The 26,277-nt window shown below is 37.2% G+C and overlaps 4 protein-coding genes and 1 long non-coding RNA gene across 9 annotated transcripts in view; 3 read left to right on the plus strand and 2 right to left on the minus strand.

The window, feature by feature from the left end:
• The first annotated feature begins 7 nt into the window (after nt 1–7).
• Nucleotides 8–11,321, plus strand: LOC114255008. Its single transcript, XM_036286945.1, has 2 exons — nt 8–592; nt 10,672–11,321. The coding sequence occupies exons 1-2, from the start codon at nt 397–399 to the stop codon at nt 11,319–11,321; spliced, it is 846 nt and encodes a 281-aa protein (XP_036142838.1). The 5' UTR covers nt 8–396.
• LOC118645509 lies at nt 1,401–1,881 on the minus strand. The gene is made up of 2 exons (XR_004963208.1): nt 1,801–1,881; nt 1,401–1,724 (listed from the first exon to the last, which is right to left on the minus strand). It is a non-coding gene; the product is annotated as an uncharacterized LOC118645509 (long non-coding RNA).
• On the plus strand, nt 4,236–5,369 carry LOC105837079 (U1 small nuclear ribonucleoprotein C). The gene has a single exon (XM_012681559.3). It carries the CDS (start codon nt 4,376–4,378, stop codon nt 4,901–4,903), a length of 528 nt encoding a protein of 175 aa, XP_012537013.1. The 5' UTR covers nt 4,236–4,375; the 3' UTR covers nt 4,904–5,369.
• Nucleotides 5,265–9,957, minus strand: LOC105837089. Of its 3 annotated transcripts, none has more exons than XM_012681578.3 (4): nt 9,757–9,957; nt 9,470–9,673; nt 9,184–9,359; nt 5,265–9,075 (listed from the first exon to the last, which is right to left on the minus strand). In XM_012681578.3, the coding sequence occupies exons 1-4, from the start codon at nt 9,797–9,799 to the stop codon at nt 5,878–5,880; spliced, it is 3,621 nt and encodes a 1,206-aa protein (XP_012537032.1). In that variant the 5' UTR covers nt 9,800–9,957; the 3' UTR covers nt 5,265–5,877. The 3 variants fall into 3 exon arrangements, with proteins under 3 accessions (XP_012537032.1, XP_012537031.1, XP_028048345.1); XM_012681577.3 differs by having other exon boundaries at nt 5,265–7,931; nt 8,007–9,359; nt 9,757–9,956; XM_028192544.1 differs by having other exon boundaries at nt 5,265–9,359; nt 9,757–9,824.
• Nucleotides 11,322–11,425: 104 nt separating the features above from the next.
• LOC105837087 (CCR4-NOT transcription complex subunit 6-like) overlaps nt 11,426–26,277 on the plus strand; it is a 498,126-nt gene continuing 483,274 nt past the window's right edge. For 2 of the 3 annotated variants that reach the window (XM_036286726.1, XM_012681574.3), the window contains exons 1-3: nt 11,426–11,583; nt 12,395–12,710; nt 12,802–12,983. In XM_036286726.1, the coding sequence (XP_036142619.1) occupies nt 12,403–12,710; nt 12,802–12,983 (490 nt within the window). In that variant the 5' untranslated portion in view covers nt 11,426–11,583; nt 12,395–12,402. Of the gene's footprint in view, nt 11,584–11,638; nt 12,050–12,394; nt 12,711–12,801; nt 12,984–26,277 lie in introns of those variants that run through there. The other variant, XM_036286727.1, reaches the window with a different exon arrangement.

Consider the following 26,277-nt stretch of genomic DNA (forward strand, 5'->3'; position numbering starts at 1 on the left):
TTTGTCAATTGCATTTGACAAGTCTCAGACACATTTGAATAAACCTAATGTATCGCGCTCATCACTTGAAACATTAGATTCGTGTAACGTTCGAAATTAATCCGTTAATAATATTATTGTTTCGAAATCGGCAGTCGTGTCCTAGAGATCGTCGCGTGTGTATCATTGACGTGGCCGCGTCGCGCCGGTGTGGAAACAGAGGATCCTCGAACAACGGATCCTAATATATCGCGATTCCTATCGCGCCATAATTACCCACCGTATAATTATTGCATTGCATTAATTATCGCACAATTGTAATTATTTGTTCTGTTCATGTAATGTTCTGTATCATTTACCCAAATTGATACGATTAATAGTCAGACTAAAACGAGCCATACGAAAAAGGAAAACAACATGGATAAATACAATATGAGAAATCACGCTATATACGATGAGTGTTCGGTATCTAATGGAAATTACTTGTACCATGTGTTTTCACTTCCGAGCCCATCTCGCTGTTCATTTTCTGCATTCCCATTGTGTGATCCATCCAATGGATTCGCAGGCAACATTAGATCATCACAATTCTACCAATATTTATCATCACCTTGTAAGTACATTAATCATTGCACCATTAATCATTTATTCTGTTACGACTCAATAATTATAAAATCATTATTATATTATTACAAAATCACATTCAATAACACGTAATATTTTCAAATGTGTCGTATTTAATGTTATATACAACATCAATATGAACAAATTTTGACCATGATTTAGAGATAATGTTCTTAAAACATTTCAGTAATATTTAAAAAAATTATATGTATCAACCCATACAGCACATCTTTCTCAAAAAGCTTAAGCCCTCGTCTACAATAAAGATTTAAGCTTTAAGCCGCAAGAAATTAACCAATCACAATCGAGTATTCTTATAAAAATCTACTGTGATTGGCCAGTTTCTTACGGCTTAAAGCTTAAATCCTTCATTGTAGACTAGGGCTAATGTGCTGTGTGGTATGGAAAGATATATGTTTTAAATACAAATATCATTGTATTCAAAAATAAAACTTTTTTAATACAATGATATTTGAACACTTCCAAAAAATCTTTATAAAATTAACATTTTTTAATGTTTACTTTAACACTTCTTACTTACTCGATCAAGATTACTCAAGCCCCGAGTCTCGGGATTTTACTTTGGCAATCCAGTAAAAAATTTTTATGTATATAAATAAAATTATGTATATATATATATATATAATATGTATACATATATATGTATGGTATATATGTAAATATGTATATATATGTACACATATATATGTATAGGTATATATATATATATATATATAGTTATAAATACATATAAATATAATCAATTCAGCTTTGATTATTACATTTATAACGAAACATTTTAATAAATATAAAATTTAATGTATTCGCGAATAAACAAAATATAAAGAATGACATGATAAACACACGTACATCTTTGATAATGAGAGAAATGATAGAAAATGGGTATGATACCAAAACGTTATATGTCATTTTACTAGATAGATAAGAATTAAAAAAAAAAACAGTTTAAAATAAAATTAAACACAATTATAAAATTGGATTATTTCTTTTAAATATAATTAAGATTTTGGAATATAAAAATGCGGCTTACACGCTGTCAATCACAATGACTTTTTTCTTCTGTATGGATTTTAAATAGAATGCACCCAATATCTGCTCACCTAAGCAATTAGTGACAACTGAATATAAGAAGTGATTGGTCAGATTCAAAGTTCAGAAATAATCAAATTCAATTACTATTTTGTACGGTGAACAAATGTAGTTAATGTAGTATCAAATGTACACCTATAACCTATAACCTAATCGAACAGATCGAACTTCGCTGCCATCGTTGTCGAGAGAGAGGAACCTGAGAGTCATCGCGTCGTGTTTTCATTACCCGTAGGTAATGTGCATGACTTTTTGGGTCTCTTCTATGCTATGTCCACATTTATTTGATTCTGTTTCATGCTATATCCGTAAATTTTATAATTATATGCATTTAATATATTTTATGCAAATCTGTTTTATGCAAATGTGCATAATCGTGTTCTATAACTGTGCAATACCACATATACATGATACAAATTCAATTAATTGATTTGATAAAAATTCACTCACCGATTGCTGTCGCTGCTCCTGCTGTTGATGCTGCTGCTGCTCCTGCTACATTCCTTTTCCGGAATACTAAGTCGCTCCATGGATGCCGCTTTCTGCTGACATCATTCTGCTATTCTCCAACCGCACATTAATAACGATCGCCCGATACTTTATTCGGCACTCCCGATATTATGGATAATATATCACACACGAGTAAAACGTAAACCGCGCGCGAGAATTTCACTTGGCACGACCGTTACATTTGAAAAAATACGTGAAAAGGACGGCTCGTCTGATTGGCGGCGAAAATCAACATGGCACAGCACGAAAGTAGCGGTCACGTAACTTCGTGGAAATGCAGGCCGAGGAAAGCGGTTGAATGAAAATTACGCGCCGAGATACAACGAGCGGAGACAAATTCGTTTCGAGAATTTCGTATGCTCGACTAGTAGCACTTCACTTAATTGGCACTCGCGATATTCTACCGAACGTATTCCCTTCGAGCAAACACTTGCTCGAATGCACATGCGAACACTTCACTCGAAACCGAAGGCAAACGCACGATGCCGCGCTTTACACAAGAATACGACCTCTGCTACGATACTACGATCTCACATGGCTCGCGTATCGTTTGCTAGCACGACGGCACTCTAAACACAACACCGTACCTGCACACATCGCACAATTTAATTCTGAATACGCGAGACACGCACAAAGTCGACAGAGCGTCTGATGCGTCTGACCGGCGGCGCTGGAGCGGCGTACGTGACTGGGGAGCGCGGAACAACGGAGCAACATGGCGGCAGCGGCGCAGGCGCGGCGAGTGGCGCCGACTAGCGCCGAGTACCGCCGAGTCTGCCGGCCAACGGTCACGTACGTCCCGTACGCTGCTGCCGCCATGCTACCTCGCGTTCCAAGCGTCGGTGAGGACGCTTTGTCGACTCCGTGCGTGTCTCGCGTATTTAGAATTCATTGTGCGCAGGTACGGTGTTGTGTTGTGCCGTCGCGCTAACAGACGATCTGCGAGCCATGTGAGATCGTATAACGTAACAGAGGTATTCATGTGTAAAGCGCGGCATCGTGCGTTTGCCTTCGTTTTCGTGTGAAGTGAACAAACGGTTTTCTCAGTGCTTTCCTCGACCTGCGATTTTTTTCCACGAAGTTACGTGTCGTCACGCCACTTTCCATGTTGATTTTCGTTCCGAGCAAAGTTTTCGTGTGTGCGTATTCGCTCGAGGAGAATACGCAATCCGTTCGATAGAATATCGATCGTGCCAATAATGAAACTTAATTCACTAGTCGTCGCGCAATCATACAAAACTCTGGGAGCGAATTGCTTAATTTACTTCTTGCGCCAAGTGAAATTCTCGCGCGCAGTTTACGTTTTACTCGTGTATAAATATATTATCCGTAATATCGGGAGTGCCGAATAAAGTATCGGGCGATCGTTATTAATGTGCGGTTCGAGAATAGCAGAATGATATCAACAGAAAGTGGCATCCATGGAGCGACTCGGTATTAAATATATTATTTTTTCAAGTGATACATTTCTTTATCTGCACTTTTGTGTTTGAGTTTAGGAATAATATTTAGCACATTTTCAGAATCAAAACCGGAAAAGGAATGTGTAGCAGTAGCAGCAGCATCAGCAGCAGGAGCAGCGGCAGCAATCGGTGAGTGAATTTTTATCAAATCAATTAATTGAATTTATATCATGAATGTATATGTGGTATTACACATTTATAGAACACGATTATGCACATTTGTATACAACAGATTTAAAATATGAATAGGCTGCGTTCCGATATTTACTGTCAGTACTGAAAATCTACAGTATATGTGACGTAAACTATAGATTTTCAGTACTGGCAGTGAATATCGGAACGCAGTCATAATTGTAAAATTTACGGGTATAAGCATAAAACAGAACCAAATAAACGTGGACATAGCTTAAAAGAGACCCAAAAAATCATGCACATTACCTACGGGATTCATAGATATTTGACTACATAGTTCAACATTTTGTGCACATAGAGGCGCTGATGGATGAAAACATGACGCGTGACCGCTCTCAGGTTCCTTTCTGTTACCGATAAGTATAGCACACATAACCTAGACGTTTCCGCTGCTCCTGAGACTTTCTATTTTCTCGGTAGCTGTAACATAAATCGAGAAAAATTTGTAAAGTTACATTGACTTTATAAATCAGTGGAATTTATCAAGAGGCATCTCGATGCCGAAATACTATTGCGATTATTGCGACACTTATTTAACCCATGACTCGCCGAGCGTACGAAAGACCCATTGTCAGGGTCGCAAGCATAAGGATAACGTGAAGTACTTCTACCAGAAATGGATGGAGGAACAGGCCCAGCACTTAATCGATGCGACAACGGCCGCATTCAAGGCCGGCAAGATTGCCTCCAACCCCTTCGCGGCCAACAAGGGAGCTGCGATACCACCGCCGCCGAATCTTGGTTCCAACCTTGGCTCGAGATCCGGAGTACCGCCACAGGGACCTCCAGGAATGATGCCGCCACCGGGTATGCATCCAGCTGGCCCAATGGGACCAGGAGGACCTATGATGATGGGACCGCACGGACCGATGCCACCTCCTATGATGGGCATGAGACCACCTATGATGGGACCAATGGGACCAATGGGTCCTATGATGGGTCCCATAGGTCCTATGGGACACATGAGACCACCGATGAACGGACCTCCACCTCCAATGGTTGGCCCACCACCAATGAAAAAATAACAATCAGACTAATGACTCTTATTCTCTCATGTCATGTTGGATTTGATCAAAACAAAACTTTGATTGTGGATGTGGTGCGATTACTATAGTGGTGTTATATACACTAAATTGCATATATTACATATTTAAGAATTTAGTACAAACTATGGAATTAGGAATTTTCTACAACACTTTGATTTATATTTAAATGGTCCATGAATTTGTTCTCTAGTTAATGTAACTTAATAATTTTTGGATAGTATATTTTACTTCATGCCATTTCACATTAAGTTATAATTAAATAAATGGAACTTCAACACTAATAATTAAAAAATTTCTTTTATATATCAAGGAAAACATGCAGTTTGAATATAACTATATAAACTTTAAATCGTTAAATTTTATTGCTAAGATATAAATGTTGATACAATAGTAGACTATTTAATAAAAATGAATTCAAACAATAATAAACTTATAATTACCTTGACATATATAATTAAAAAAATGTCTATTTTATCATTATTTAATTTGTAATAGAAATAAAATAACATGCTATAAAACATATAAAATGTAATTTTCATTTTTTCAAGTGTAATTTTTATTATATTTAATAAGCAAATATTTGCAGAAATCTTTAATTTGTATCAAACCGTGGAATTACAAAAAAAAAACTACTTGTATAATTATTATATCATGTATCATAAGTTTATAGTTTGAATATTTCAGATATCAATATTTTTAAACATTATATTGTAATAAATGAATTGAATGAAGAATATATATACATGTAAATTGCTTATAAGATATTTTACATGTACAAAAACATTCTCTTTCTGAATATATTATACAGTTCTTCGAAGTTGTTTAATATCGATAACGTAAACAATTTTTCTATACAATTTAAAAAGTATAGAATATTCACCTAAATGATTTTGTATATATTATACAAACGCATATTATACGGTGATATATGTAAACGAACGCGCAATTAATTTTTACGAACTATTGTTTTTTCCAATATTTTTCCAAAATCCATAAGAAGCCTTAATACTCTTTTGATGTTTGTCTTCTTGTGAAATCATTCTAAACAATGTTTGAATATGGTTTTGTTGAATTTTCTGATTGTTAATCCGTTTTTCCATTTCCTTTGCTGCATGTAACATATGCGGTACATTAAAGGCACGAGCTTTTTTTACAAGGGTTGACGCTGTACTATACATATCATTTGGTGTAATATTTTGCAACTTGCATTTCTTTCGTAGTTTCTTTTTTTCCTCTTTCGTTAAAAAAGCTCGTTCTACGCCCTGTACCATCTTATTTAGTATCATGTTCTCATTTTTGTTCTTATTATTCATGGATACAAATGGCGCGGATATATTGGATTTAACGTTTACTTCGTTTGTTAATACGTAATCTTGGTTTTTTCTAGGATCTTCCAATTGAATCGGTATTGGCTCGATATTTAATGGCATAATCTGATCATCCTGCGTAAAATTTCTTGTTATTGTTATCCCATTGTAAATATGATTCGTTGTTTGGCTCGTATCAGTAGTATTGTCCTCACTTTGTCCCTCAACTAAGATTTCTTTATTCTGTTGATTATTAATTACGGAGAAACTTTCAAGTTCGATATTTTGCGGATTGTAAGATTCTGTGGATGAGGAATATGCATCATACATGAAATTCCCTTGTTCATCTATCTTTGTTCCCAGCTCTTGTTGTACTTGTTTCGATTTCTTCATTTTTTTTTCTTCCATCGCAAAGTGCTTTAATGTCTGGTTCGTTGCAAACGCTGTATGAGGTACAAATAATTTATTGTAAAGTAAGATGAGTCCAAGATAGGTGGCGGTATCAAGTTTCTCGCCCATCAGATTTCGTTGCAATTTAAATGTCTCCATCATTTTTGGAAACGTTTTTACAAGAGAGTTCGGTTCAGGCTCTGTATTGACGATCATGAGAAGCTGAATTTGTAAACGCCATAAATTTCTTCGTACATTAATATATTTTTTTTTACTTCCTTTGCAGTGGTTCAACTTGGCTTTTTTTTCTTTTATACAATCATAAATATATCGCGGATCATTCTCTCCTCCAATATAGTCAGCATAACATGTGAAACGCATTTTCTTAAGTTGTGGCATTCTCGTAATTAGCAAATTGTACATCTTCATAGTATGTATAGGTAAGAATACATCTAGCCCATAATCTTTTTCATCATCAGGGAGATTAAGCCAATACCTCAATAAATCATACAAAAATTCTATGTACTCTTTCATTGCTAATATTTGTAAAAATAGAAACCGACGTTGTTGAATGAAACCTATTTTCACTTCGAACTGTATAGATTTCTCAAGCAATGCTTTAAGAAAATCTGGAACAAGCTTACGTATTCTTAAATTATTTAACATTTGATTTCTATTTTGATAAAAAAGATTAAGATTTTTTAATATCATCCGCGCGTTGTTATGATTTTTGTTGTAAAATGTACCATAAGAATGTATAATTTCAATGAAGTTTATGTCACCTACTACAGTTTGATGTTGTTCTTTTTGTAAGTTTGCGTTTAGTATTGACAAAATGTTATGCGCCATAGGAGAGTTTTCTTCCACTTGCGAGATAACCGCAGTTACTTGTGAAGTTGACGGAACACAAACATTAGTATTTAATGATGACATGTCTACATTGGTAGAAGGTTCCACGTCTTCAATCATTGCCCGTTCAATTGCCAGTTGTATATCAGTGACATTTTGTGGAATTGATGTTTCGTTTTCTCTCGTTTTTAATGATGAGAAATCGCTTTCGGGATCAGGTCTAGAGAAACTTGAGTAAGTGGGTCCATCCGTATAATTTGTGACGTCAGAAGGAGTAGGAAAATATTCGGACCATCGATATCGTCTGCACGTGGATGATTCATGGCCGCGTTTAACACAGTTACAGCAATATAGCAGTCTCGCTGGCTTTATCACATTACCTGGATCCTGCGGTGTGTTACTCATGTCCGTTGTCTGATGATATCGCCGCCAAAGATCTGGGCATTGCTCTGGAGCGTGTCCTACCGAATTACACATAGTACAGTACAGGACGCGACAATATTCACAAGTAGGACAAAATGTGTTCTGCTGCTTACCACATGTCAAACACATCTTCTCGGGGCATTGAAATGCCGTGTGGCCTTTCTTACCGCACATATAGCAGCATGCTATGGCACATAGTATTGGGCAATCGTAACGCCGATGGCCTTCCTGATGGCAGTTACTGCACTTGGAATTCCAGAATCTGGTGCGTTGTCTATTAGAGGGACACGGCATTATGTCTTCATCTAGAATTGCCCATTTTCGCGGATCTTTCGACATATGTTGCTGCAATTCGGCAACGTCAAAATTCTCTTGACCGCGACTTAAGTTGTAAAAGTTTCTCATCTCCTCTGACATTTTCTGATTACAAAACTCGTTCGACGATGCGTTTCTTTTCTCTCCATTAGTGCCTTGTAATGTAACGTCCTGACCATTCTGTTGAACTATGCATTGTCGCTTTTGTTTAGGTTGACTGTTGACTTTGTCACTGCATTGTCTTTTCCGGTCGATTATGGGACTGCATGGCTCCATTCTCAATACTGTGTCATTATTTTGTTGTGCCCTCATTTGTGATTTTCTTCCTGATGACACAGACATTTCTTGCCGATCATTTTTGTTATTTTCTTTCGACTTACTCTGTGGTGATCTACTTTTTGAATTTTGATTTGTATCTCTAGTCGATTGACTCTCTTCATCTACTCTAGTGCTTTTGGACAACTGCTTAATTTCACTTATGCTCTTAGCGCCTTTTTGAATTGTTGTGCAATTCAGCACAATATCTTCCATAATTTCTTGAGTGCATGTTGATGTTTGGATACTTCTGTTGGGATCCTTATTATTCTCGATATTTTTATCAGTAAAGGATATGTTTTGATGATCACTTGATGTTTCTGAAATTTCTAATTCATGATTACTAGACATATTTTTTAAATGCTTCGAATATGTCTTCAATGTATTGTTCTTCCAGTTTTTCAAAATCAAATCATCCTCATTTGTAGCTGAATTTGAATGGTTTTCTTCATCAGAATCTTGCAAATCAATGAGTGGTGGCACTGGTTTTGGTGGAATTGGCACTTCAAGTACAGAATCTTCAGAGTCGGAACTGTCATTATCTCCATCAATCTGTTTGGCAAAAAGTCTCTTTTGCTTAATAGATTTTGAAACAACATTGTACTTTGAGTATGTCATATCATTATTATCCTCTGCAAAGCTTTTTTGTTTATTTCTTACATGTTTGGGAGATTTAAACTTTTTAGAAGAATTTGTTTTGTTCCTCTTTCCTTGCGATACTAAAGATTTGTCTGGACTTTGATTATCACAGCTACATGTCACAGAAATCATTTCTTTACCACATGTGTTGACTTCGGCAAAGTCTGTTTGACTCATAGATTGTGTTTTTTGAGAATCTGTTGAATATCACATAGATTATAGCATATTGACGGTTCTGTAGTATACTTTTAGAAAATTTTTAAATAACATTTTATTATTTAAAATTTTATTTTAGTTCTAAATTCACCTTGAATATCAGAGGATTGCTTTTTAGATTTGTGTTGCAGTCCCTCTAACTCAACATTCATCTCAATAGCCATGTTATCATATTGAATTGTCCTCGGAGCATTCGCGGTTCCCGATTCGTTCTCGATGTTCGACTCGTAATAGATTTCTGCGTACAAGCGAGATTGCAACTCGCTATCATCAAAATTGTCGTTTTTATAGTAATCTACAATATACAATCGTCATAAAAATTTGTTATAAAAATAATTTTTTGGAGAAGGAAATCTTCAATAGTTTTTGGTTACGTACCCTCGAACAAATTGTAGTTCCCTTCACTGTTGTTAGTTGACATGACGTTTGTATTTCTTACAAAAATCCTGGAATAAATCGAACAAATTTTGACTGTAACTGCCCATAATATGCCATTGAAATATAACAAAAAATTTTATCAGAATTATAAAAAATAATACTCTATGAGAACAATGCACGTGCTAGAGGCTATACTAGAAAATCTGTTCGTATTGATTGCACCGTTTGCACTCAACAGGTTTGGTCTTTTTCATTTACTGCTCTACACGGGGCTTAAAGGGCCATCTACAATGGAGAGTCGTAGGCCGTAGCAGTAGTCGTAGACAATATTTTCATTACGTACTGTTTTACTGATTACGGCCTACAACAGACATTGAGCCAATTCAGTGGGTGCTTACGATGAGCGTTCAGGTGTTAGTTTTTAGTCACCTCTCTATGATAGCCGGCTTGTATATTATTGCTACGTCGTTTATATTATTGACAGCATGGTCGTAGATTTAGCGTTGTTACGACTAAAACACTCCATTGTAGATGGCCCTTTAGCCTCGTCTACAGAAGTCACAACCAGCCAGTTGCGACTTGCGACAGCCAATGATTGTCGAGCTTTAACTAGAAACTAGACGCTCATTGGCTGTCGCAAGTCGCAACTGGCTGCTTGCGACTTCTGTAGACGAGGCTTAAAACTTAATTTGCAACACCCAATGACTGTTGAGCTTTCACTAGAAACTAAGCGCTTATTGGATGTCGCAAGTTGCAACTGGCTGCTTGCGATTAATGTAAAACGGCCTTTACATTGGCGCTGATGCTAGTCAAATATCGGTCGCACGAAAAAGGCCGCGGTAGCCGCTCACAGGTTCCTCTCTGTTCAAACAGTGTTTTTATATGATAAATTATGTTAAATTCTGTTTTTTAAAGGTGTCTTTCCAAACGTTCCATCAACTTTGTATCAACCTGGGCAGGAGAAATCAAGATTTGCGAGTGAACAGCCATTATCGTTGATACCAGGACCATCTTGTTTTATTCCACCCCACCCGATGCCTGCGATACAACCTGTCGTAATACAATCGCCGCACTGTTCGAATTTTGATAATACTCTACAGATATCGGAAATGTTCAAAGTCTCGAAAAATAATCAATTCAACGACAAAGGCAACCTTGAGAGCATCAAGGAGGCTGAATGGGCGAAGGTTGAACAGCTAGTACATATGTTTCATGCTGCTGACAAAACTAAAAGTAAACCAACTACAATATATGTTGAGGACCTTGAAAGAATCATATTTAGAGAATTGATAGACAAAGAATCCCAAAAAATTAAATTTGGAAAACTTAAAATCGAATCTCTCGAAAGGACTAAAGTTAAAGTAGAAAACCTTAAAGAAAACAAAATTGAATTAGAAACAATACACAAAGAAAATAAAGTCAAAACTGAAATCGAAAGTCCCAAACACCAAGAAACTAAAGTTACAAAAATTAAAGTCGAAAATTCTGAAGGAGGCGAAATAAAAATAAAAGATTGGATGGAAGAAACTCAGAAAAAAGGTACAATAAAATTAAACAAAATCTAAAATCTCCCCTAGATCATGAACTTTCCCTAGTGGCGTGGGCGCTTGTGGCGGCACCCGCGTGTCCTGCGCGCTCTCGCAGGCCCGATGTCCGCGTCGGCTGCTTCGGGAAGTTTCGGCCAATCGGGCAGCTCCGTTTGGCGCACGATCGGTGCAGTTGATAAATGGAGGATTCGTGTTTGTCAAGGTAGTTTTGTTTACGCGGAAATTTTCACTCGGTAACAACTCTCCGCGCGTCTCGTTTGTGCTGAAGGGGTAGATGAAGGTACGTAAGAGTCGTTGTGCGCGTGGTATGTTATCCTCGGTCTCCGGCGTCGCATCCGCGGCGGAGAAATCTGTCGAACGCGTCGACCCGACTCCGCGAGCGTACGGGCCCATTCGGACAGGATGAGTGGTTGACGCTGAAAAAACTCGCCACCGCCTGGCGAAATTCGCGTCCGCGCGCCATCCGACCACCCTCGGACGGTTCGTCGTCGCGTTTCGCGTCGGGGTCGGCGACCTACCGGCGATTCCGATCGGCTGGATCCGCGAAAACCTTTTTTCACCGTCATAGGTTATGGGCTTGTGCCTGGTGTATCTTTGGTGCGGAACAGACGAAATCCATCGAATTGCGATCAACACTGCTCGTCCGCGCCGATTTTGTGAGATTCCAAGAGATCACTTAGTATCCGCCACGCGATAATGTCACACGCTGTGACTGATTTTCTCTTTTTTTTTTCTGTGATACCAAGGTACAAGCTCTGTTATTCTGGTGACTGATTTACCAAGAGTGCTGATCTCACGTCACAATCATGTGTGTTTCTCAGATACGCGCGTTTTCTTCTTTTCAATCTCTTGAAAGCAGTACAGGTTTCAGTGTTTGTATATACCAATACCTGATAGGCAGTGTAAAGAAACCTAAGAACTATTGTCAAGTATTTGATAAACAATGCTTTTCTATAAAATAATTTCTTTAAAGATGTCTTTATTTTTTTATGATAAAATTGTATCTGAGAGATGCATTATAATGTACAATATTTAAATTAAAAGATCTTCTATATACAGGATTTTTATTTTAACGAGGCTTTTTTTTCTAGAATATAAAATGTCCCGCAATCATAAGGACAAGTATGATAACTCCAACCAGCGTCGTGTGTATACGCTTATGTGCGCTGAGGACTATCAATCGGGGAAGAAATCTCACTGGTCGGAGTTGGAGATAACAGGCAGTATAAGAAACTTGAGCTCGAATTTGTGGCAAATGACTCATCTAACAGCTCTGTATCTGAATGATAATAGTCTGCAGAGGGTGCCATGTGAGATTGGCCGTCTTGTTAATTTGCGCATTCTAGATCTCAGTAGCAACAAACTACGCAGTCTGCCTGCTGAACTGGGGGAACTCATCTACCTCCGGTATGTCAAGACAAATGATAGTAAATGATGAAACATTCACTTTAATAACAAGCACATGATAGATCTTTTTATGAACAATGTATTGTTTTAGGGAGTTGTTATTGAACCAAAACTACCTTCGCGTGTTACCGTACGAATTAGGGAAGTTGTTCCAGTTACAAGTGCTCGGACTTCAAGGAAATCCACTCAGTAAGGATGTCATGACGCTGTATGGGAACGGAGAGCCTGCAGGGACGAACAAGCTGCTGACGTACATGTTGGACAACTTACAAGGTAAGTGGAGAGTTTTTGTTTGGTGGGCAAATTATCGAAGACATGTGAATCTTCTCTCTTAAAATTTATTTGCCTATTTTCTGTCATTTTGTTAAACTGGAACGAGTACATGATAAATGTTTGTTTAGCAATAATGATTATAAATCTTAATATCGAGCGAGCAAAGTGTTGAAATTAGAGATTTAAAATTTAAGAAAAAGAACTTATAAAAAATTGAATATATTTTAACTTTTATAAGTTTGATACGATGACTGTATTTTTTTAAATAAATCAATGTAGATTAGTGTACGTATAATTACGTAGTGTTCAAGAAATCAATACCGAATAGTCTTTTCTATTTATATTTGCAATGTTTTTTTCTATTTTGTGCGCTGAAATCGCGTATAAAGTTGTCGGTATGAAGGACGACTGTTTTATCAACGCGACATTTAATATATTCTGCCCGTAGTTTAACGTCACTTGTGACAGATGACGCCATGTGTCCCGTTTAAATGTCCAAGAATTTAAAACTCTGAAATATTTTATGTATAATTTAATTTTGCATTTGCGCGTAATATCACTTATATTAGTCATATCTTTTATATTACTATATTTTTATTAAAAATTCAAAAATTAGAAGAGAAAATTTTATTTTAAAAAATAAAAAATTTCAGCGATATGCTGAAAAGAACATACGAAAGAAAAATTTTTATAAAAATTCCTGTTAGAGTTAATGTAATTAATTAAAAAAAATATTTGTGTATGCAACACAGATCTTTCAAGGAAAATGGACAATATTAATACTTTAATAAAAATTAACTTATTCAAAAAATTAACCGCAAAAATCGATAGAATATTCTACGTAGAGGTTCATAATTTTTTATTGCGGTTTTTTTAACTTTTAAACTTCACAAACGTTTTGACGATTAAGCCAATTTTTTCCAAATGAAAATCTAATTATCATTGAATAAGCGAGCGCATTGATCTCTTTCGACTTTTCTGTTTTACAGTCAGATGGGTGGGTAGGTGGAGATCAGGGCTTGGGTTTACGCTCCGTGGAAAACGAACGTTCGCGGTTGGAGAAAGAGAGAAAGAGAGGACTCTTGTCGGAGGGCGTGATCCTATCCATTGTGTTGCGCGCATTTTTGCCGGTTACCCGATCGCCTGAAAGGTCTCGGCTGTACCATTCCGTTTAGCCATTGTTCTCTGAGACTTTTACTGTCTGATACCGCAACACCACTAGCGTCGTTGCCAGTCATTTCCCCTTCGCAGCTTCTCCGTCTCTTCTCCGTAATATCGGCATGTTCTCGCTCGTCATCCTCTTCGTCCCAATTCTTCCCTTAGGTCTCTTCTCGGCTTGCTTCTTCTCTTCCTCGCACGAAGTCACCCTGTTATCTGAAATCACGCGGAAAGTATATCCGTATTTCACCAACGCGTCGAAGAACGCGTCTTGTACATACGCTTGCCTCCATCGGAATATTCTCGCGTTCTCGCGAGTTGATGAAACGTTCGCGTAGTTCAGCTTTGAAGAGCAAAGGGAGGTCGGGGGAATCTCTGCGATAATTCGATAATGCGAATGCGGAAGAGTCTTCGTTTTCCCCAGCTTTACTATCAGAATGAATAATATTAAAATTGATATATATTTTGGACATAAGCCGTTGATATGTATCATATCAAATACAAAATTATGGTAAGATTTGAAGAGGCGACAATAAAGTGATGACGAACGATGAACGTTTGAGACGATCTTTCAATTTATCATTCATAAAATTTAATATAAAGCAATTTTCATAGATCTTTTATGAACGGTCTTGCACGTTAAAACGTCTTATAAATTTTTATAGCACTCGTATAGCCCATAATTCGCGACGGCTTAAGAACAAACTTGAGCTAGGAACGTTTAATATTAATGGTCTGGCATTTAGCGGCCGGGTCGAAGGAGTTAAAGCTCGCCCGTAAAAATGGCGGTTCCTTCCCCTAACGGTTAACAGCGTATCCCCCGTATAAGGTTGCATGCAAATTTGTTTGCCTTTGCACGCGGCGGGGTTCGCGCATTGTTGCGCGCAGCGCTTTCCACGAGAATCGGCTGAATGCGAGTGTGCGAAAGTGCGCACAAGATGATTTATATAGACGTATTTGGCAGAGCCCCCTCGGCGGTGTGGGAGCCCGGTGAGTCCCGGAAACAAATTTATGCACGTTGTATCAGCGGGGATCTCTCGGCGGCATCGCGTTGTCACGACTTCCCAGAAGTAACGTGACTACGATTGCGCCATAATTGGTCTAAGTGTGCCCATTGTGCTCGTGTCACTTGCGTGTCGCCTACAGGTGTCTCCTCCACTTTGTTGTGTCTCGCGATTTACGTTCGTCGAATTGCGAAAACATCGGAGACCAGTTGCTTGCGCCGAAGGCCCTGTGTACCTTCGTGCACGGTCTCCGTCCGTTTTCTACCTATATTTCGCAATGCTTTGTTGCCAAGTAAGGAATCTTCAATGTCATATCAGTTAATTTGGAGAGTCAAAATTTTTTGTCTTTAAATAAGAAATTCAATTACTGCTAACCAAACGAGAATTAGAATTTTTTTAATACGATCAACTTAAGTCCAGTTGGAGCAATTTCTGTTATTATTAGTAAGTGATTTTTGTATATACTTAATTGAAAGTTTTAACTAAGTTATTAGTATAGTTCATTTTATACATTCAGAGTCATATTCCGCTGTTTGATAATAATGTTCAATGAAAATAACGTTGCCATCGTGGACTGAAAGGAAACCGGGTCTCGCGCCAGCGGCTGAGTGAAAGGGGTCTCTTCGGGCTCCTCCGAAAAAAGAAAATTGTTATCCGCGATTCACTTGGCCGCCCGCGGCCCACCGAGCCATCTCACCCGTGTAATTATACGGGGGCCCGCTTCAAGATAATTGAGGACGAAACCGAGGGGAGAAAGTGAACCGCCGCCGATTCGCGTACACGGCATGATTCATTCGTTATTCGGCGCGCACGATGTGTACACGCGAGAAGACGGGCCCAAACAGGTCCTCGTAACTAGGGCATGACGAAGATGGCACCTGCTGCGATTGCACAAATCGACTGGAGCGCCAGTTATGTCAACACAATATGATGGCACAATATGATTTTAATATCATAAAAATTTTTGAGCACAGTAAATTATTAGAAACAATATACGGAAAAAGGGACGTTGTTGCTTTAATTGGAAATTTGATAGATTTAATTAGTCTGTTAAAAAAACGAGCGAATCAGATATCTTGTAGGAATTATTATCTTATTGATGTAATCAATTATTTCTTTTTAAGTGTAAATATATGTATTATATTTATAATATTTTTATAACATTATTTGCTTTTTTATATTTTTTGTGAGAATACGGAAACATAATAAAAATGTAGATATTCAACAATATACAGATAAATATATAGCAGTATGATAGAGAAAAAAAAAATCTTTTTTTACTTAAAAGAATTTTGAAAAGAATAATTAAGATTGCAGTATAATTGTTATGTTGTAATTGATTTTATTTTTGGATATATCATGCTTTTGAAAACTTGATTTGAATTTATTTTCATCATCAGGCTTTGTCAGGGAGAGAGAGAGGAAGCGATACTGATCTCGACCGTGAAAGCAAACACGAGTCATGAATTGTGATTGCACGCTCTAACAATTCATGTCACTCGGATGTCCTCATTAACGTGTATTCGCCCACTTTTTCCTCATACGCGGAGATGTGGTTCAAGTATTACATTTCTTTAAAAAGAGTTTTCTGTGGCAAAAAAGAGCTCGATTCTAACGTCATGATAATAAATAAAAGTGAGCCCTCGTAACGCTGATAAACAAGAGCTTTCATAAAATTAAGTAAACGTTGAAGATCTCGGGTTTAAAAGAGATTCACGCTGTCTTTTGACACAGGGTTTATTAAGAACCGCTGCAAAAGTTGCTACACCTCTATATTATATAATTATTCTCGTATCTCCATGTATAAAGTTAGAAACATATTTGTTTTTTAGTTTATTTTCACGTAATTTTTACCGTAATATGAAAAATTACGAAGGGAGACGTTGTATCTTGTAAATCAATTGTTTTTTTTTTTTTTTTAAGAAAAATTAATTTAAGAGAACGTGATATTTTTTTTAAAGAGTGAACTTAAATTTCGGAACGTTCTACGCTGTCATCGTTACGCTATTTTAATATAAGAGTTAGTGAACATAATGGCACGTCCATAAAGCAGGCTCGTCATTGTTTCCGTTGTGAAAAGGAAAGCACTTGACGTGAAAGTAATTGAAAGTAGCGTTACTAGTACGTATTGTTTTAGGTCATCGATTAATATTTCAAAGTCACGCATACTCCTCCGGATATGAGTCATGTACGATGTCCAGGAAGTTTCGAAACATTTTCATACAACATTAAAAAATTAACTATATTTTTTAAATGCTTACATTATTAGAAGGAACTATATATAAATTATTTTAAAATTAGATACAGATACATTGGAATTAATTGCAAATACATTAAATTCAAATATTTATTAGAATTTGCTTGAATATGATTTGATGATTTTTTATCATTTAAATTTTGTTCTTATATAATATTAACTATAATTTATTATTATGTTTATTACAATGTACAAGCAATTTAACTGTTAATTTGCAGTTTATATGCATGTGTCAAATAACATTTGTCTTTCTATTAGATTTAACATTTAGTTTTGATTTTAAAACAATTAATTTGATATTTTCTATGCTCTATAAATAATTCTTTTTCAATGGATCTTTTGTATTCGCAATTCAGTGACTAATGCTGCATTCCGATCTATTGTTTGTTCGTCACGTTTGGCCTTCGATTACACTACCTAGTCGTAGAATAATACGTACTATTTTAGTCTCGAGCTTAGCTATACACTGGCACCTTATAATGATTGACGACAGTTATTTTTTGTGGAATCGCGTAACTCGTGGCTTTGCATCACGACGCGCATCGATTACATTTCATTTTTATGGACATCGCGCGATGCTATTTTCGGATCGGTCGGTACTTACAACCGTCGTTTCGCGTACTCGTCGAACGATTCGGACGTGGGAAAGCATGGAGTGTTTCCGACGAGGAAACTCGTTTTTCCCTTCGGTATACTCCCCCGCGAAAGTTCTGCTCTTTTTATCGCGGCCCTGCTCCCGGGACTTCGAACGAAAATTACTTCGTTCGTTAAGTTGAAAGCTTTGCTACTAGCAAAAATTGTATCCGCTGCTCCATACTCTGCAACATACTAATTATGTAGGAGAGGCTGAATTACATTTTCTGATATTCGATCTATTATCATCGAGGACAGATAATAAAAATTTGATAACATTGAGAAGAACTTACTTATTTTCCGCATTAATTTAATGTTAATAATCCCTCATTAAACTTCGTTATTATTAATTGAGTTCTTAAAAAATTCAAATGCATTTCTCCTAAAAGATATGTATTCTGATTTCTACTTAGAAGAAATTTATTTATATATCAAGCTCAAGTTTTTTATGCATTTTATCTTTTATTCAGAAACTTTATATATATACATATGTATAGCTTTTATATTCTTTATTTATACTCTATTTTTATGCTCTTGCTATATATATAAATATATATATATATATATATATATATATATATATATATATCAGGTAAAATGTGTTACAGTAAGTAGATCATAGTTGTTAATGTGTATTAAATTTAATTTTTGTCGCCACAGATATTCAGATTTAACAATTTGTGTTGTCCAGAAATTATCTGCATTGATTATAAATGGATTTACAATCTTCTAGTTGCTGTTCGAATTATTCTCAAAGTTGTAAAATGTATGAAAAATTGTGTTTTCATGATAACACGTTATCTAAAAAAAAACACTTTAAATAAAGATTATACTTTAAATTTAATTTAAAAAAGATTACTGTATAACAAATTCTCGATATTCGATGACTGAAATAGTTTCAATAAGAGGAAATATTAATTATGTAATTTTTTTCCTAGACCATAATTAATTCTATATACCATGATGGATAATTTAATTAACTAAAATTAACGTTATGAATTCTGATTATTTGATCGACGTATTGCGAATGAAAGAAAATCTATATCTGCTTTAGCAAGAATTATTTAGTACCAATTTCCTACGTCAACATAGTGCTTCGTATTTCCGAAATACTTCTCGCCAGCTTTCCATAAACGGCAATCCCGATGAGAGGGAGATCGAAGTCTCGACTTTCCGCCGAGTAGCCTGAATTTGTTTGGCCATTGACGGTCCGAGAAAGATTTCTCTTTTATTTTTTAATTCCCGTACGAACGAGCGAATCCATACCAACGGCACACGTCTCCTTCGCGGGAAGGAAGATCTCTTTATGTTGGCAATAACATCGAGACGTGCCTTCTCGATAGTGGGACACGTTTCGAGCTAGCCGTCGTGCTCTCTTCCTGTTCTCGTCGAGCCGGACCGACTGGTTACGTTCACGTTCTCGTTCTCTCGCGAGTTCCAAGTACACGGTTGGTTCACTTTCTACCGAGAGCACCTGACCCGCGTGCCACCCATTGGGCACTCAGTCGCCACCGCCGCCGTCGCCACCGCCGTGAGTACTTTCCTCGCTCGGGCTATCATTAACCCGGCCGAGCAAACCCGCCGTTAAATCGTTCCGCGAGCGGCGGATAACCACCGGCTCGTTTCCCCTCGCGAGTTATCGCCGCGCTCACAAAGCCGCCGACGTCCGTGGTTAAGGAGCATTCGAGCCCTTTTTCCCTCGACCCCTTTCCGTCCTCTTGCCCCGCGCTCGCGCCATTACGAACCGCCGATAGCACCGGTGTTGTTTTCTGGTCACCGTTCTCCGCTCCGAGGTCGGCTGATAATCGAATTTCATAATCGAATCTCTCAACTGTCATCGCGAGCCTCTCCCGCTCTTTGTCGGGAAGCCGATTTGTACGAGGCAGGTGGCTGTCGCACGAATGTTTCTTGGATTAAGATCAATGCGCTCTGCAATGTCAAAAAATAGTTGACGCACTTGACACGTACCTGCCTACGTTTACGCGAAAAAGCTCGCGTTCGTTGATCGACGTGTGTTCGTTTTCGGGATATTACGGGAGTCTTAAAAGAGCAAATCCGTTTGTCACGGATATCGTTTCGGGTCGAGCCGGATATTTCATCACGGGCGCTTCAAAATTGTACGCGCGCGCGTCAGAATCGCATCGGTATCTACCTCCCGCCGCCAAACGAGTTTATTGAGGTGAACGAGACTCACACAGAGTGTGTGCATCCGATCTGCCAATCGAAATAGCTCCGGCAATAACGAAAGTAGGGCAGTCCGTCGTTTCGCCCGTTGCTACGGCGGCGTACGGCAACGAAAGGGAAAAATACGACAGGAACGAAAACGACGGTGGCGGCCGCGTCTTTCTGAGGTTGCCAAAGCTTTAAATGGATGTCGTGGCTCTTGTGCCAAAAAAGGAGAAAAATTATTAGGGTATGGAAAGCATACTTTATGGAGAGCGTCTGGCTTTTGCATCTCTTTGACGAAAAAGCTGGCCGTCTGCTACGTTCAATCGTCGATTTTCCATCATGATGAAATAAAATGTATCGCAATCAGAATTGCTCAACTTTTTGATGCGGTCCAAATTTCTTCGATATAAATTAATGAATGTAAGTCTAGGTTGAATATGTATGTACCCTCGACATTTCTAGAGGTAGCGGACAATGTTACCGTTAACGCGGTTAATGACCGTATTAAATGTATTAAACTTTTAGATTGATTGTATTGTCAATATATCGAATTTTTATTTCATTGCTGGAAATATTGGCCGTACATCGAAGCTATAAGTCTTTCGTTGCTTCAATTTATTTATGTTGCAAATAATGGTTTATCAACAATTCAGTCGACCTTCGATTTTCCATAATCCTCAGCAATTCATTTCATGAGGAATATTTGCGTGATGACCTACTCCACGCTTTTTTTGCTAATATCCATATATTCTTTGGTATCGATTTGTATTTTAATTAGGGGGATTCGAGGGACGATTTATGATTTTCGTTCAGGTTAATGTGTCAGTAGGTTTTTATTTCTTCTTCAACGTTTTTTGAGATTACGGGCACACGTAAATTTAAATAAAAAATGTCGGTGTTATTAGGCGGACCTCTCGTAACAATGTTACATAATGCAAATTTACAGCTATACAGTATGCTATAAATTATACCGTTATATAGACGCAATAACACTGGAAACCTATACCTGAAACTTTATTGAATTATTCATAGGTACATTAAAAATACTTTGTATTCAGACATAGTATCTTGTTACGGGAAAGTATTATCTTGATATTTTCTTAGTATTATGCAGGCTAGAACTATTCCACAACATGAAACTCAAAAAGCAAACACATAGATACATACGTAATATTACGATAAGATATCGAAATAACGTCTTCTATTTAAAGCTAGATTAGTTTTGAAGTTAAACGAGTAATATTTCTGCCGCAAGTTTTTCAATGTACTTTCATAGTTCGCGTGAGTCTTTCATATCACTCTGATCTACTTCAATTTCCCAAATAGTGGAATAAATTCTAAGGCATTCGTGGCAAGAACATTAAGCTTAACTTCAGTAAGGGCAGCGCACACGTGTACACAACGCCGCACCGATCGCACGATGCAGACGTATATGTGTTACGTGCGGTTCTGCGTTTCCCTGCGAGCGTGTTGCGTGATGTCGAAGAACCCTCACCTCGGGATACCATTGTTCCGGCGGTTTGCGTACGAGTTATAACTCTATTCGACGACCCATAACCCCGAATCCATTTTGATCGACAAATCCTCTTGCTTTCCTTTTCTCCCTTCTGCCGCTTCCCTCCCCGTACTCTCTTTTTCTCCGTTTCTCTCTTTGCGCCCGCTTGTACCCCCTGTGAATCACGTCGGCATATGCCGCGCGTGTGCGCGGATATAACCGCACGCGATTTCCTGCCTTTCTCCAGACGTGGCAGTTCGGGCAACAAACGAGGCGAATCAAACGATAAGGCATTCACTCGCGGACTCGTGGATGAGAAGAATGTGTGTGTGTGTGTGTGTGTGGGCAGCGTGCCTGTTATAACGAGACTTTTCTTATCTCTGTGAACTTGCCGGCCCCAACTCTTTTTCACGTTTGCCCTTAGTCCCGAGCATCTATGATTCGAGAAAGTAGAGGGTGTCTAAGAACGTAGTCCAAAAATTTACTCAGAGAAATTCTAAAAAAAAAAAAAAAAGTTTAATAAGTATGACTTTACGAAACATTTAATCGTGTTTTTCTGTCGAAGCATGGTAGGGTAAGATTTGTGTCTAAAGAGAAAGGTAAACATATAATAACTTGAATTTATTTTATAGAAAAATTTTGTAGGAGTTAGTAAATATGGTTAACGAAATCTTTTCTACCTTTTTTAGATGAATTAAAGTCTGCTGGTTTGTTGTATCTTGTTGCACTTTGTTTTTTATATCTTTAAATGCATATTTATAAAATATGAAAAAACGCGAATATGTTTGATTAATACTGCCATTATAGAAATACATGTAAAGTCGAATGCACTAAATGTATGAAAATTAGAAATGCGATAAATGGATGAGAAAAGAACGGATTAATAATGAAGTAATTATTGTGTTAGATGATAAAGCTGTTATATATTCTTGTTTTGTGTATTATTAAACGTGTTATATTATTATATAAATAAATTATAAATTAATTTAGTTTGACTATTATTGATTAAATTTTGATCATATTATTACGGTCGCGATAGTTTGTTAATAACTGGCATTATAATTTGTATTAATTATTCACGTCGAGAAATTTACAAAGTTTCTCGGTGGAGTTGATCAATGACCGCAATGACCGTCGGTAGTTACTGACTAGTAGGGTGAAAGGTTCGACTTTCGCTCTATTCTGAATTTTTCTCATTTCTCTTTCTTCTGACAATCGTTTCTTCGGTTCTTTTCTCGTTCTTCCCCTAAATCTTTCCGATCTTCCATGACTTGGAGTTACTATCCTCGTCGACCTTTTATTCCGAGGGGAAACTTTAATGAGAGGGTTTTTCTCAATTGCATACCAGTCGGTCTCTCTAAATTCGAGACCTGCTTAAGTTTCGTCTTAATGACGTTACTTTTGCAGAATGCCGCCGAGTCGATCGTGGAGAGGAGCAAGCTCGCGAGCTCGTAACCGTTAATAGTGCGGCGAGCGATGGAATACGATTGGAGAACCTTTATGAAGTATTCATTCGGCCCGATCGATTCAACTCGCTTCCATTCTTGCCGCAATAAAAGCAATCGCGTGCGATCGAACCGATCGAAAAATGGTTAGAATTCTTTCTATCTTTTATCGTTGTTATTCCTGCTGTTACACTTATTATTGTATTTGTTGCATTGCATAGAGAAGTCGTATTGCTTACTTTTCAAGATTTACGCTGAAATAAAAGAAATGTTTTGCTTGTACAGATTTAAGTTTTACTCGAATTTTTCTTCAAAATCGAATAAAAAATGCTAAATGTATCTTTTTTATCTGAAAGCAACGCGTGATGATGTGTAAAATACATACGTGCTTTTAATGTAATTTTGAAGAAATGAAATATTTTACTTTTACATGTCTCACGTGTTCGTCCATTGTATTGTACTCGCAATAATATGACTGCACTTGAACTACAAAATGTAGAATATTTTCACTGCCTGTTTTCTATTGAATAACCGTATTGAATTTTTGTCTCTTTCATCCCATTATCATTTTCGCACTTCTTCATTAAATATCGCACGATAGAGTACACCAAGTGTCTTGCTAAACGAAGTCGAGAGATCCCATCGTCCTTAAGGCGGGATTATTAATTAATAAGTTTTGGGACGAGAAACTTCTCAGAGTTTCCTCTCGCCACTGTACCATAAATTTGCGAGGTATTCCAAGAATAACCGACTGTTCCGAGGAGAGATTGCGTCTACTTTCTATTCCGTAGCCGTCGCCATCTCTTGAATCCGCGCGTTAGAAAGACCGGAAAGATCCGTAGAGCGCTATAGAGAAACTAAGAGTCTGTCGCCATAATTTCAATCGTACGCGTTTCTCAACTCGGTTGAATTCTCGCGGAGCAGATTTACGCAGATTGTATTGAATAATTATTTTGTAGAATATATAATACACGAATTTCTGTTACTAATTACAAGTTCACGAAAGTTATAAAACATTACATTGAAATAAAAGCAGGATAATTGAAAATATGTGACTTAATAACCCATATTAAGACTTCGTTAAAAACAAAAAAATTTAATTTAGTTTCCAATTTTATTTATTTTATTAAATTTGATTTTCATCTAAATTTCATTCAAACACTATTATGTATGTATATAAAAAAGTTTGTGAGTTGTATGAAATTTTTATTCTTGCCGCGTTGGGGGAGGTGATTTTGAAATAAATAAACGATATATTTTTTTAATCTTTAGATATTTATACATTGGATTTTAATTTTACTTGACTATTTTTTTGTGTGGCAAGTATCTGTAACCAAATATTAGACATGATTTTTTTTTGTTTTCGCCTTGCCTAGCGCGAAATTGCATTATGAGGAAAAGACAGGCTTTGGCTACTGTTTGCCTTAATGCAGGCTGATCCTGTTAGAGACGACGGTCGATTGTTGCGAGTAGTTTTCGTGTCCGGCACTGGCGATCCCCCTCCGGAAACACGTTGGATCCGGTAACTCCGTTACTAGCGCGTCGACAACGCGACTAGAATTACTGATCGCAATTTTCCAACAGTTCCAACAGACTCTATCGAGGCAAAGGGAAACACGTCTTCATGAATGTCGCGACATAAATCAAAATCTCGTATTGAATATCGGTTGTATGTTACGTTATACACACGGTGACCACAAATATACATTTTTTCGTGGCCTTGTTTGTAGCGAGATGTTTTTTTCTTGACTAAATTTTTTGGTAAAAATAATCAATGATTTTCAATTTTTTGTGGACTTCTTAGGACTTAGGATTGTTAATGGAGAGACAGAATCTTATTCAATTAATTTTAAATCTACTTTATTATGTAGAACTTGAGATAGTAACTTGAGCTTTTAGGTTAATTTGCAATCAGATTTCGTTTTGTAAAAGCATCCAAGCGTCAAGGTTTTAAAATTCAATTCCATTATGAAGACTTTTTGGAAGTTTTAGTGTTGCTATTAAAATAGCGGAACTTGTTGCTATATCGTGTTTAAATATATTTTAATTCAAAATTTAAATTAACAGCTTATTCAATATTGAATATATTTTTTCCCTTGAAGAAAAGGTAAATATTAAATTAGTCAAAAAAAGCTATTTGTGGACGCTGTGTATACTACAGCTACATCGTACGACAAACGTGATTGGAAATAATTCCTGCTTGGAATACGTATAAAAATGCGTGACGAGTGTGATAACGAATTAGTCGGATGTCGCACGAATACGTCTTCTTCGCTGAGTACTTTGTTATGTACTCAGCGTCATGTTTCTACTTTTTACGCTCTCTGCAATTATAATGAAGTGAATGTAGTTCACGCCTTTCGAAAGAGAAACAAAGGATTGAGGATTCTAAGAAAGCGTACAAGTTCTGCTTTTTAACATATATTCTTATTCTTTTATAACACATATTCTTATTCTTTTTTTATTTAATATTTGCATTATTGATATTTTTTTAGTTTTATTTTTTATTATCAATTGTTGTGTCAGCACTCCATGCTTTTATTTTATTCTGCATATTTTTCTATTACACATGTGTACTTCCAATTGAAACAAAAAAGTGTAGTAAGGACAACATAAATAATTGATTGAAGCTTTTTGCACGTGTTTTTAATCCGCATTGTTGTTTTACAATGATTAATATGGAAGTAATAAGTCTGAGTGCGTGGATCACAATTGTAGCACATTTTAAAGCCGTGTCTTTACTTGTCATAATTAAAGGATTAAGGCCCGAGTTTTCCATTTTCTCACTTTACCGAAAAGGACACTTGATCCCGCGTATTTTGCTTTCTCTCTTGTCTCGGGCGTCTCTATTATATCTTTGGTAGTTATTATATGAAACACAAAACCGCAGATAAAAGCGTCGTCGTCGTATTTGCGCCACAGGAAGCAGCAATCTAAGCCTGCCGGAGGGGCGAGTCTTTCTACCCTAATTTCCGCGTCGTCTCTCGTAACTAAAAGCCGATAGTTTTCTCAAGACGTGCTATCGTCGCCTTTGTAAGACGACGATGACGACGACGACGACGGCGCGGCGCGACGGTGCAAGTAGCCGGGTATCACGATTCTCGTCTTTACCGCATCTCGATCGATTTACCCG

The sequence above is a fragment of the Monomorium pharaonis genome, chromosome 5, assembly GCF_013373865.1.
Source record: "Monomorium pharaonis isolate MP-MQ-018 chromosome 5, ASM1337386v2, whole genome shotgun sequence".
In the NCBI taxonomy this organism is placed as follows: Eukaryota; Metazoa; Arthropoda; class Insecta; order Hymenoptera; family Formicidae; genus Monomorium; species Monomorium pharaonis.